The sequence below is a fragment of the Myotis yumanensis genome, unplaced genomic scaffold, assembly GCF_028538775.1.
Source record: "Myotis yumanensis isolate MYYU_CA2020_CCGP unplaced genomic scaffold, mMyoYum1.0.hap1 SCAF_11, whole genome shotgun sequence".
In the NCBI taxonomy this organism is placed as follows: Eukaryota; Metazoa; Chordata; class Mammalia; order Chiroptera; family Vespertilionidae; genus Myotis; species Myotis yumanensis.
The window spans coordinates 53,827,159-53,840,701 of NW_027223762.1; the positions used below are offsets into that span (position 1 = coordinate 53,827,159).

Consider the following 13,543-nt stretch of genomic DNA (forward strand, 5'->3'; position numbering starts at 1 on the left):
TCCCTCACTCACTAATTCACTCACTCACTCGTTCATTCACTAATTTATTCACTCACTCATTCATTTATTCACTCATTCATTCACTCACTAATTCACTCATTCATTCACTCATTTATTTGCAGGAAACAGTGATGTTTTACAAAGCTCTGTGTGAATCTTTGCAGAGGAACAAAATGAAATAAAATTTGATATGGTTCCTACTCCCAAGGAGCTCACAGTGTAGCTGGGGCATCAGGACGTAAATGCACACAAGTCCGGCAAATGACAAAGATGACCAGGTGCGTGACGGAAATCAGGGGAGGGAGAGACACACTGTTGGTCGAAACGCCCCCGGGGAGGCCTCATACAGGAGCTCAAGCTTGAGCACGGCAAGGACTGCATGGTCAGACAGAAAGGGAAGGAGACTGTGGCTGTGCCGGGAGCCGGTCCATCCTTGCTGTTTCAAGGGACCTGGCATATATGGCATACTGTTCTTAATATGTTTGCTCACCTTCTTGGTGCTATGTGTTTTAACCAAGGTCACCTCTCCGAGAAAGGTTGTTTCCCCAGGTAGGGATTTTTCCCTGAAGTTAGGGAGGGGATAAAACCCCTTAACTAAGTGCCAGGCGGGTAGTTAATCACTTTAACTACAAACAATCACACTTAAGCTACATAATCTTTACTCCCTGGAATGGAGATAAGAAACGCCCTAACCTTTGGAATAGAGATTGATAGGATTGGAATCAACTGGTATAAATACAGATGTAACAAGACAACAGGAGACACAGAACCTAGAGACAGAGCCTAGAGACAGGACTTGGCTGGAGATCCTAAACAGAACCTAGACAGAACCTAGAGAGAGAACCTAGGGAGAGAACAGGGCAAAAGATCCTGGACAGAACCTGGCTACAGAACTTGGCTGGAGAACCTAGACAGAACATGGCAAAAGAACCTGACTAGAACCTGGTGACAGAACCTGGAGAACCTGGACAGAACCTGGCTGGAGAATCTAGCAAGAGAACATGGACACAGCACCTGGCTGGAGATCCTAACCAGAACTTCGCTGGAGATCCTGACCAGAACTTGGCTAGAGATCCTGGCTAGGCTGCTGATCAACTGAACGCTGTCTCCATGTCATTCCTTCTTCGTCGACTCCGTCCTCACCTTTGGGGACCCCTGGACCTGCTGGGGTTGGACCCCAGCATGGCTGGTGAGTGGTGTGGCCAAGACGGGAGTGGAAAGCCAAGGAGCACGTGGGAAACGGGGACTGGACCAGTCTGAGAAGAGGGTCTGAGGCCAGTGAGGAATGAGAGAGAGGCCTGGGAAACGTGTACTGGGTTGCCTACGTGTGAGCTCTGATGAGAGCCTGCTGAAGGTTCTGAGCAGTGAGCGCTGTGAAGGAAGCAGGACTTTAGAATAAGGAGAACATCCTGGAGGCACTGTGTAGCCCACCATGTGGCGCACCCGGAGAGCTGCCGAGACCTGCTCTCTCCTCCTCCCTCAGGCTGCGGCGGGGCACAGGGATGTCTGGAAGCAAGACTGTTTCCTAGCCTCCCTTCTGGGAAATGCCCGGAGTGGGAGATGAACCGCTGAGAGGCGGCTGGTTTGGAACAGGCTGGACACAGGGGCTGAGAGAAGGGCCGCTGAGCTCAGCAGCAGGGCTGGGAGGTGAGGCAGGGCTGTGCTGAATAATGATACGCAGAGATGTTAGGTCCCTGGACACCAGACCAGGGCCTGGTCACCTGAGGCAGGCCAGCACCCAGGTGCTGGGATTTCGGGGCTATCCCTGACCTTGCAGGTAGATGCCCCCAACTGAGGTGAACTGTCTCAGCTGGGAGCTTCGCCTGCTCCGTGCTTCCTCCTGGGAGAGGAGGCCCTGGGGGAGGTTAATGGCCAGCAGAGCTCTTCAGGGAAAGGTGGCACTGCACCTGCTGGGAGGGACATGAGAGGGAAGGAAGGACTGAGAGCATCCACCAGGTGAGCTTGCTCAGCTGTTAGTGCAAGTGGAGCTGGGGTGAGACTTACACACGTGCCCGCGTTATCCTCGGGGATGAAGAACCGGGTCTCATGGTAACAGGTGCATGCGGCCCACATCCCTTTACCTGGTATGGACCCCCTCCTGCACTGAAGTGCTGCCCCAGCCTCGCCTCGAGGCCAAGAGGGGGCCGCCTTGGCAGCACTTGCTGCTGGCTTTGCATATTAATGCACCTTCTTAACTGCCTTCTGACCATTTTATATCAATAAAATGGTCAGAAGGCAGGCAGCCAACCTGAAAAGTATCCAGGGCTGTGGCTGACTCTAAATTCTCAGGGGCAGATCAGGCCCTCAGCTCAGGTTCTCGGGGCCTGGTGGTGTGACCTAAGTAGAAAATGGTCAGGGGCCATCAGTCCAGCATGTGTGGAGGGGAGTGGGGTCAGGGGTGCTTGGAGAGATGCAAGGAACGCTGGACTGGAAACTAGAGATTCTCCTTCTGGCCCAGCTTGGCTGTAAGACCTTGGGCAAGCCACTCCACATCCCGCCTCCGCGTCCTCCCCTGTGAAGCACGGGCTACAGAAGATGGCATCGAGGTGCCTTCCTGCTCTAGCAACCACGGCCTGCCTGTCATTCTCTCCTGGGGCAGGAGGGGACAGGAGGGGGAGGGAAGGGGGCAGGTGCTCATGTGTAGAAAGCTGCCCCACGGGGACCCACTCACCTCAAGGCTGAGGAGGACAAAGAAGCCGCTGCATGGGAAGTCGGGCCCAGAGCCAGGAGGGACCAAGCCCAGGGCAGGAGAGTGCTTGCCAGGGAGACACGGCACCGGCAGGGCAGACCCGGACAGAGAAGAGAGGCTAGAATCGCTAGATCCACAGAGTGGGAAACTCTCCTGAATTGCAAACACCTGCCCAATGGCAGCATCTGACTTATTTCTCTTATTCTGTCCAACAGTGAAGAGAAGACCATGATCAGCCTCAGAGAGCAAACCAACCTGAGCAGAGGGGAGTAGCAGGCAACCTTTATTAATCCCTCGGTGTGAGTGCTACCTGCTGTGAAGTCTATGTGCGTGGTCTCAGCTGACCTGGGGAGGCACCACTCTCGTGCCCATTCTGCGGGTGAAGAGGCTGAGGCTCAGGGGCTCATCAGTAAGTGGGGAGCTGGGGTTTTTAACCCCGTCTCCTTATCTCCAAAGCTATTCAATGCTAAGAATTGCTCTATGGGCCAGGACAGTCCTTCATTCCTTTAATGTTTACTGACACCCACTGGGGAGGATAAGGCACGCATATAAATGACCACAAGAGTAAGAGAGGCCCGTTCCACCTGGAATCAGGGGAGGTTTTGTGAGGCAGCAGCATCTGACCTTGAAGGTGGACTGAATTTCAAACAGGCAGAAACTGGGGCAGATGAAGAACCAATATGATCAGGGAAGAGAAAATTCTAGAAATAGTGCACAGTGGTGCTGTGAGGGCAGTCCAAGAAGAGCCAAAGGTAAGGAGGGACAAGACAGGAGGCTGGGCGCAGGCTCTGACTGCACAGGCCTCAAACAGGAAGGGAGAGGAGCAGTCGACCACGTGGGTGGCTACTGCAATAGTCCAAGCTAGAAGGGAGGGTGAGGAGAAGAGGGAAGGGAGGAAGCAGGTGCAGCAGGTGACAGCTGGTGGCCCTGGGAGGGAGAGGAGAGCCGGGGAGAAATCCTACCCAAATCCTACTCATGGAGAGAAGAGTCAGGAAGGACAAGGTGACCAAGAAGTTGCCGCATCATCACAGCCAAGAAACAGCTCTTCCCCTCACATGTGATCCTAAAAGTGCTTCCTCAGACCCCCGAGGCTCATCCAGGCTTCTCTCTTTCCTCTGACGCCCGATGCACACGGCTACATATAATCTCCACGGGTCAGCACGGAACAGAGAGGGGCGAGTGACGTCAGGCCAGCACCTGTGTCTGAATTCCAGCCCTCCCTCCGCAGCGGCCTGGGATGCTGGGCTTTGTGCGTGTCAGTCCACCTGCCTCTCGCCGAGTGCAGTGAGGAGAGGTGACGTTTCCAGGAGAAACATTTAGGGAAAGGGATCCAAATGGTGGGGCGCTGAATGACAAGGGGAGTGTGGCGGAACCGCACTGGTGAGGTCCGGCTGGTTCCGCTTCAGCGTGTTTAGGAAAGCTAAGCTGGGTGGAAGCTCATTTGTGTGGGGCTAGAGGGTAGGGAATATTTCCAAACTTTTTCAGCAGGTTGTCGATGACAGTTTAGATAATCTTGGTGTTTAATACCGGTTGCCGTGGTGAATTCCAAATATTAACTTTATGGCACAAGGTCTTCAGCTACAAGAGAAGGCAGCTAACTTGATGGGAGCTAGCCAGGGGCTGGACACGGCCCTCGGGGGTGAAGGGACAAGCGTGAGGCTTCCTGTCGTCCTTGGTCACTGGAGGGTGTGAAGCCACAGCAGTGAGACCCGGGGACCTGAAGGGGACAGCCGTCTTCTCTTCTTCCTTGAAAATACCTTCTAAGCACGAGGGAGGCTTTGTAAAAGGCAAAGCGACACCCGCCCGCTGGTGACCTGCACTCACAGGTGGTTCTGTAGGAAGAGAGCAAGGGCCAGGGCAAGTGAGTCCGCCCGGCCAGAGCCCCAATCACTGCGCTCATGACCTTCCCAGAACGAGCTTCTGGTTCCAAAAATAAAGTTACAGCAGCATTTTATTCAAACAAGAGGTTTAGCTAAAGCGGTGATGGATACGAGAGGATACAAGGGAGAGGGTTTTTAAAAAATGTTTAACCCTTTGTGCTGAGTAATTCTGAGGTCTCTTTTCTTAGAGTGATAACTGATTTGTGAACTGAGTGTTTTGTAGAATGTGTTGTATGTTTAAAACAAAATTGAGGAGGAATAAAACAATGAGTGAGAAAACACTTCTCCGTGGACCTAGCTGTTCCGATGCTAGGGCTACAACCAAGACTCGGCTACCCCCTGGTGGCTGCTGGCCTTACTGCAGGCAAAGTGCCTGAGCAGGATGGCAAGTCAGAGCAGTGGAGGTCATGGTCATGGTCATGGTGTTGAAGAGAGCAGGACCAGACCAGGGAGAGGAGGGAGAAATGAAAGCTACACCACAGGGGAAGCGATAGGCTGAGTTTCCATCTCCTGTTTTCCCAGTGAACCTCATACACAGAGCCCCAAAATGCTGAGTGGATAGCGGGGGTCCTTGTCAGGACAGAGCACTGCAGGCGAAGGGGTGAAGGCGCGGCAAAGAGAACCCAGAGGATTAACAGAGCCCGTGGAGCAGTGCTGCCAGGACAGCCAACTGCGGGGGTGAAAAGATCCACATCTGTGCCAGCCTCCGCCATGGCGCCTGCTGAGGACGTGAAATGGCGTCCGAGGACTGAGGAACTGGGTTTTAAGCTTACTTAAAAATAAGTAATTTGAATGTAAATAGTCAGAGGTGGCAAGTGGTCACCGCATTGAACAGAGCAGGATGGGAGAAATAAAAAAGGTTTACTCTTCAAATCAATCATCGAGGTTTAACAAGCAGCTATGCAGTACAACACTAAACAAGTGGGCACTGTTTGGTTTTTTGTTTTGTTTTGTTTTCTAAGCAAGAAAAAAGGAAAAGAATCCAGAGCTCCTCACCTCCAGAAGCTGGCAACCCAACGGGAAGTTATTTGATTCTAGGGGGAAAACCCTCACACACTCTGGGGAAGAAGAATCCCTGATTCCCAGAATGCCCGCTTGACTTAGAGCCTCGGCCTTCAACACATGACTTTAATAACAGGATCGGGCCCTGACCAGTTTGGCTCAGTGCATAGAGCGTCGGCCTGTGGCCTGAAGGGTCCCAGGTTTGATTCCGGCCAAGGGCATGTACCTTGGTTGCAGGCACATCCCCAGTAGGGGGTGTGCAGGAAGCAGCTGATCAATGTTTCTCTCTCATCAATGTTTCCCTCTCTATCTATGCCTCTCTGTAAAAAATCAATAAAATATATTTAAAAATAAATAAAAATAACGGGATTGGTACCAATGCAACTGCTCTGGAGAGGGGATCCCCGGGGGCAGGAACGAAGCCTTATTTTTCAAGTTCTGAGACAAGTGGAAAGCAAGGTCGGTTTACTAGTCCTGAGACTTGGGCAGGTGGAAGAGACCTCAGATGTGGTTCAAGTTTCAAGGGTGACAAGGGGGCCTGGAAACCTCATGGTCTTGATCAATTGGTTTCACTGTGGTTTTCTGTGAGAGAATGTGTTTTGCTTAATAAATGAATTTCCACCGAAACCGGTTTTGCTCAGTGGATAGAGCATCGGCCTGCAGACTGAAAGGTCCCAGGTTCGATCCCGGTCAAGGCCATGTACCTTGGTTGTGGGCACATCCCCAGTAGGAGATGTGCAGGAGGCAGCTGATCGATATTTCTCTCTCATCGATGTTTCTAACTCTCTATCTCTCTCCCTTCCTCTCTGTCAAAAATCAATAAAATATGTTAAAAAAAAAAAAAAAAAGAATTTCCAGAGCATTATTTTTAAAAAGGGAGAGAGATTTCCAAGTCTGGTCTCCACGAGACCTGGGGCTCCATTTCCCTGGGGGTGTAATTACAGGCTAGGAAACAGCCGATGTCCAGGAAGGAGGCGGTCAGAGACGGGACACTTAGAAGGTGCTGGAGAAGGGGGTCCCCAGGGAGGACACAGAAAAGGTACAACACTTCCAGGGCCAGGGGTTCCACCGAGGGAACACTTGGGGTGGGATGAGGGATCACAGGCCTGAGGAGAAATTTCCCGTGTGTCATTTTTTGTTTTAGCATTTCCAGTTCTAATGTAACATTAACAATAATAAAAAATTTATATTTGTACAATGATATGGTTTTAAAAAACTTCTTCACACTTCATGGTGATGCAAACAAAAACCCTGCAAACATTCATTTTTATTTTTATTTTTTTTAGTGGAAGGGTTCAGGGCTCAAAGTTATAAGGGGAAAAAAAATTTAACTAGGAGTATAGCCCAAAGCCCTTTATTTTTCCAGGTAAGCGGGGCAGTTTCCTCGGAGGGAGCCATCCAAGGATGCAAAAAAGAGGAGAAGTTAAGGGAGGGGTGACCCTCACCCAGTCACTGGTCCTAGCCTCCTTTTAATCCCTTCAATTCCTCCCACTCTCTCCTGCATCCGTGTGGCTAAACACAGTCGGTATTGAGAGTGAGAACTGACTTGTGAGTTGAGAGTGCTTTCTGGCAAGAGACAGGCAGGGTCGAGGAGATGTAAAATGGAACCATGAGCAGGGTGACCACCAACCCCCGTGTGCTTGGGACAAGCCGAGTTAAACCTGTTGTCCAGCATCATTCTCACAGCACCCTTTCCACTCTCACATGTGACCTGGTTTGGACATTAAATTACGTGGTCATCCTAGCCATGGGTGACTAGGCAGGGTGTCTTTTTTAAAAATACATTTGTATTGATTTCAGAGAGGAAGGCAGAGGGAGAGAGAGATACAAACATCAATGATGAAAGAGATTCATTGATCAGCTGCCTTCTGCACGCCCCCTACTGGGACTTGAGCCCAGGCATGCGCCCTGACTGAGAATCAATCTGACCTCCTGGTTCACAGGTCCATGCTCAACCACTGATTGCTCTGACTCTTCCCCTGGGGGAATAACAGGGTTGTTCAGCTTGGCTTTCTCATTCTCAAGGTTAATGCTCCTAAGGAGCAAAGTGCTAAAGAGACTCACGTTTTAACCCAAGTCACCTGGGCATTTATGGTTCTGGATGGGGCCTCAGGCAGTGACCCACACAGAGCTGGCTGTTTAAAAACTCATCTGGGGAAGTTGTTAAAAATAGAGATGTATGAGCCAACTGCCTGAGATTCAGATTCAACACATCTGAGAATCTATTAAAAAATGAAAAATAAAGCTTCCCAGGTGGTATGGACAGGAAAGCTAAATTCAACCCCTTAATGAGTCTTTGTCCTTTGACCCCGTCTGGAATGATGCATTGTTGCTATGGAAACCATTGATGTGCCCCTCAGCCAAATTGGAGTTTACTTCTTTTTTTAGCAAAAATATAAAAAGTAAACTGTTTCAAAAATAGAGGGCATTATTTTTGGAAGAGAAGATTTGTTTCTTCTCTCAAGACATTTCTATTTAGAGACAAAAAGCAAAGCCTCCCAAAGGCAGAAAACTTTCTTCTCTGAAGCCCAATTCCGCAGGAGGCAGGCATCCCTCACAACGTTAGTCCATCTGGAAAGAACTAGGAGAAGTTGTTTCCTGAGACAAGTTTCCGACTGTCTGGAGCGTCCTGCAGGTTAGCTAGCTGCAGGTGCCTAGCAGGAGGCCTGGGCTCAGGGCTTCCCCAGGAGGTCAGAGTGGCCAAGAGGGTACCGAGACACTGGCAGCTCCAGTTGAGGCAGACCTGGGAAAGGATGGCCCTACAAATTGACCATCAGAAGAGAATTTATACACAGTGGCTGAGTGGACAGGTGGCCCGTACTGAGCCACCCTGATAATGTACCACGTTTATGCTCTGAGCTGGGTAAGGAGCAGGCACCCATCTTCCTTCAGGCTTCAGAAGCGAGGAGGTGGGGCAGAGAGAAGAGCTGAAGGAAGGCTTCTGTAGCTTCATGTTGTAAAGTTGGCCTGATGAATTCAGAATTTAGTAATTCTCAGTTCTCTTTTCTTTCAGCTCAAAAATAAAAGCATAAAACGGTTGCATCGCAAACAGAAAGATCTTGGAATTCTTTATAAATCCTGATACATCTCCTTCTGGATTTGTATCCAGACACCAAAGCGGAATGTTCCCTCCAAAGATACTCCCTGGGCGCCATCACCCGGCAGCAGCTACTGTACCAAGCTGGGCGAGGCCCCGGGTACCAGTGGTACGAAGTTCTGTTACAGAGGAGCCACTCCTCTGAAGTGGGAGCCATCCCCTCTGGGTCTCCTTCTCTCTCCCAGCCTGTGTGTGCAGAGCTCCCTGACTTCAGGTAGAAGGTGCTTTTCAAACAGACACTCAGTCCGGGTGCTGAGTCTGTCTCCCAGAATTGTTGCTAATGGGCATCACTCTGAACCAGGGCACAGAAAGTCCCGCTCAGTCTGCGGATCCAGCTGGCTGTCAGCACCCTCCGCCACACCTTCCTCTCAAAGCCCCGGAGCACCAAGATCAGCATTCATCGCCCTCTTCCGAACCCTTCCGTAGCTCTACTTCCTCCTGCCTACGAGCCCTCACATCACCACCCAGGACCAGCTTCCTAGTACAACTCGCGTCCCCACACGTGGATTTGAGGCGAGGGGTAGTCACCAGGAAAACTAGGACAATCTGCTGAATTTATTCTGAGAGTAAACATCTACCCATTTAATGTTTCAGGGCCGAACACAGGCTGAGGAACTGACACAACGACAAGGAGAAAGTGATGCGAGAAGAAACCAAGAAGGAAACAGAGGACCTGCGAATAGGCTGGATGGAAGAGAGAAGTAAAGCTTACACCACAACAGCCCACAAGACCAGTGCTTACTTCAAACCTCCCCCACCTGATACCTCTCGTTGCTGCTGTTACACGTATCCTCGCCCTCCAGGTCTGAGCCACTCAACTTCCTCTGGAGCCTGGGTCTCTCCTGGGGCTGCTGGGCCCCGGGTGTGGAGCCCATTACTCAGGGAGCCTCCGCCTGCCTAGCTTGCATTTAGGTGACCCTCCCAGTGCACCCTGGGAAGCTGCAGAGAAGCTCTCCCTCTCTCCCTTCCCTCCTCTATTTCTCCGAGGGAGGCCGGAGCTCCAAGTAATTGAGAGGGTATTGACCTGGGACCCTCAGGGGCGCTTCGGGGGCTCAGGGAACCTCTTAACATTGTGTACGTTGTGTGTGCGCGCGCGCCAGCCATTTTCTGGGGCCGAGGTTCACCATTTTTTCCATTCGATTTTCAAGGGACCCCCAAAAGGATAAGGAACCACCGTCTGGTCCTCAGCTTGTCCTGTGCAGGTTGCAGGGGTGTGAGCAGGGCAAGCGGGAGGGATGGGGACGCTCATGCGGCGTGGAGGTCAGGGCCCAGCATGGTACCTTGGAGGCAGCCATCACCGCCGCTGTGGCCGCCACGTTCAAGCCTCGCTTCCCGAAGTGCACAAGGGCGTCGTAACTCCGGTCTTTTGCTTGGACAAGGCAATCATCGATTTCCTGTCAAAAGAAAACAGAGACACACTGAGCAGGGGGGTTCAGACGAATCTCTGTTCTTTCTCCCTTCTCCTGGGGCCTGGGCTTGGCACCTTGCCCAGTCACAATTCCCCCCGGGACTGAAGTCACGGGCACCTTGGGTGTGTGTGTGAGTAAATATGACGGGGGAGGGAGAGAAGCAGAGGACGTGCAGGGGAATGGAAAAGGGGATTTTGAAACACAGCCACTCACTGACTGACCCTGCTACACACAGCCACTCTCTGAGCCACGGAAGGACCCTGGGGGGCAGAGAATAAAGTGTCTAACCCAGCCGTGGGCAAACTACGGCCCGAGGGCCGGATCCGGCCCGTTTGAAATGAATAAAACTAAAAAAAAAAAAGACCGTACCCTTTCATGTAATGATGTTTACTTTGAATTTATATTAGTTCACACAAATACTCCATCCATGCTTTTGTTCCGGCCCTCCGGTCCAGTTTAAGAACCCATTGTGGCCCTCGAGTCAAAAAGTTTGCCCACCCCTGGTAACCCCAGACCTGCCACTAGTTGGCTGTCAGATCCTGGCAAGTACACAGCCTCTACACACAGTTCTGTCTTCTGAAAAGCGGGGCAGCGATAGCACCTCCTCGGGGAGCACAGTGAGGATGGCATGAGGTCACCCCGTGAAGCGTCTGACACAGGGTGGTTTCCACCTGTGAGGACACGGAGACCTTCCTTCCCTCTGGGCGCTGGGCCCTCGCGGCTCTGAAATCCTATGACTGTATGGCTATTTCACGCTATTCCCTAATCTAACAGCTCCCCAAGTGTTTATCGTCGGGAGGGATTAGGACATAGAAAGAGATAGGTGTTATTTCTGTTGATAAGGCAGATCATTTTAAATCAGAAGTCACCTCAGCATCATGCCCTAAGGCAGCAGTTCTCAATCTGTGGGTCGCGACCCCTTTGGGGGTCGAACGACCCTTTCACAGCGGTCACCTAAGACCATTGGAAAACACATATATAATTTCATATTGTTTTTGTGATTAATCACTATGCTTTAATTATGTTCGATTTGTAACAATGAAAACACATCCTGCATATCAGATATTTACATTATGATTCATAACAGTAACAAAATTACAGTTATGAAGTAGCAACAAAAATAATTTTATGGTTGGCAGTCACCACAACATGAGAAATGGTATTAAAGGGTCGCAGCATTAGGAAGGTTGAGAACCACTGCCCTAAGGTAAAGGTGAGGTGGGATAGAGAATGAGGTTCTTTTCGTGACTAAAACAGAGTAAAATCCTGGTTTTGGCCCTAGCCAGCTTGGCTCAGTGGATAGAGCATCGGCCTGTGGACTGAAGGGTCCCAGGTTCGATTCCAGCCAAGGGCACATGCCTGGGTTGCGGGCTCCATCCCCAGTGTGTGGTGTGCAGGAGGCAGCCAATCAATGATTCTCTCTCATCATTGATGTTTCTATCTCTCTCTCCCTCTCCCTTCCTCTCTGAAATCAGTAAAGAAATATATTTTTAAAAAATCCTGGTTTCGTTCCCATTGGAATCCACTCTGGCTTATTCCTTCCAGTTGTGTGTGTGTGTGTGGAGTGGTTCTGTTTCATACAACAGCTGCTGTGTCATCACTGGCTCATTTCAGGGTCCTGTGAGACAGGGACAGTGGCCTCAGTCTCCTTTGAGGGTCAGCAAATTCATGCATGTCCTTTGCTCGGAGGTGCAGGAGTGCAGTCAACCCCTGCTCCTTCCTTGTTTGGCTTCCCCAGGAAGTCACCACAGTCAGTGTCCCTGTGACCCTGACTGCCTGGAAGTGACTCTGGCAGTTCTTAGGAGTCAGCTGCCTTCACCTCAATGAAATCACAGTGGCAGCTGCAGGGTGAGACAGCCTTCAGGGAAAGGAAGGTAGAAGAGGAGGGATTGGATAACCAGGTCAGGAGCGGGCTCGCCACTCCTCAAAATCCACCCTGTGAGGCAAGAAGTACCACGTCATCGCTTCTAGAGGGATTCTCAGAGATGTCTATGTAGCCTGCTCACCCCACTGACATGTTCCCCAAAGCCTTCCCTAGAAGCCCAAAGAATTCCACTTTCATAATAACGCAGATGAACATAGAAAGCCAACAAAATGCTTCTGTTTCATGTTAAAGAAGCCTATCACATGATCAGTTTAGAAAGTCACATAATATAATTATGAATTATACAATTTGTAACCAATAATGTCACTCTTGGGAATTTATTCTAAGTAAAAAAAAAAATAAGTCAAAAGAAGAAACTAAACTCCACGCATGGTGGTGTTCACTTGGTCATTACGAAGACCAAGTAAAAATGAATTATGGTACATGCAAAAACATATTATGATCTCAGAATACAAATACCGTACCTATGTTAAGTTATGTTGTTTGGTTTTTGAGTTTTTTTGGTGCACTTAAAATTTTATTTTAAAGAAAGGTTAGAAAGACTGGTATGCATAAAAAAGAAGTTATCAAACAGGTTAGTAAGACAAATCAATGTTCATTTTAATGGACTATGCATTCATTATGATATGAAATATTAAAAAAAACAACAGAACAATCCATTGAAAGCAAATTTGGCAAATTAGGTTCAGTGAAGATGTTAAACAAAAAATAATTGTATAAATAGTGACATTATCTTATAAATACCTAGAATTAAGTTACTTTTCAAAAGATATAAGTTGTAATTCTTTAATTTTTTGTTATTATTGTTAATCCTCACCTGAGGATATTTTTCCATTGATTTTTTAGAGAGAGTGGAAAGAAGGGGGAGAGACACAGAGAGAGAAACATCAGAGTGAGAGGCACATCGACTGGCTGCCTTCTGCACACATCCTGACCAGGGCCAGGGATCAAACTTATTTTTCCCCATCTCTGACATTAGAAAAAATTTACATTTTTATTTTAAGGATGTTTGTAAAGTACTTTGAAGCAAAACAAACACAACAGGTAAAGATCATGAAACAAATTATGATTACTGTTCTCATGAATACTTACCAACTGGTAATTACCAAAATAACAGGTATTTCATTGATAGCATACATTTCATCATTGAACAATAAAGCAAACAGAAATTTTTACATTCCAGTCTCTATTAGAAGCTACCTGGGTAGCTACCTGGGTACAAGTCAAAGTCTTTTAACCTCTCAATGCTTTTTTCCTACCTATGTTAAGTTTTAAAAGTAATTTTAATAGTCTATGTGAAAATCATGTCTGTTCCTAGCTGGTTTGGCTTAGTGGAGGCAGCCAATCAATGATTCTCTCTCAACCTGTGGGTCGCGACCCCTTTGGGGGTCGAACCCAGGGACCCAAAGGTCCCAGGTTTGATTCTGGTCAAGGGCACGTACCTTGGTTGTAGGCTCCTCACTGGCGCAGGCCTCCAGGCTCATGCAGGAGGCAATCAATCAATATGTTTTTCTCATATTGATCTTTCTGTCTTTCCCTCTCTCTCCCACTCTAAGTCAATGGAAAAATATCCTCGGGTGA

General features: G+C 49.2%; 1 protein-coding gene across 2 annotated transcripts in view; it reads right to left on the reverse strand.

Moving 5' to 3' along the window:
* Positions 1-13,543, reverse strand: part of REEP1 (receptor accessory protein 1) — an 89,566-nt gene that overhangs the window by 21,339 nt on the left and 54,684 nt on the right. For both annotated transcript variants that reach the window (XM_070429645.1, XM_070429644.1), the window contains exon 5: positions 9,949-10,062. In XM_070429645.1, the coding sequence (XP_070285746.1) occupies positions 9,949-10,062 (114 nt within the window). The remainder of the gene's footprint in view (positions 1-9,948; positions 10,063-13,543) is intronic.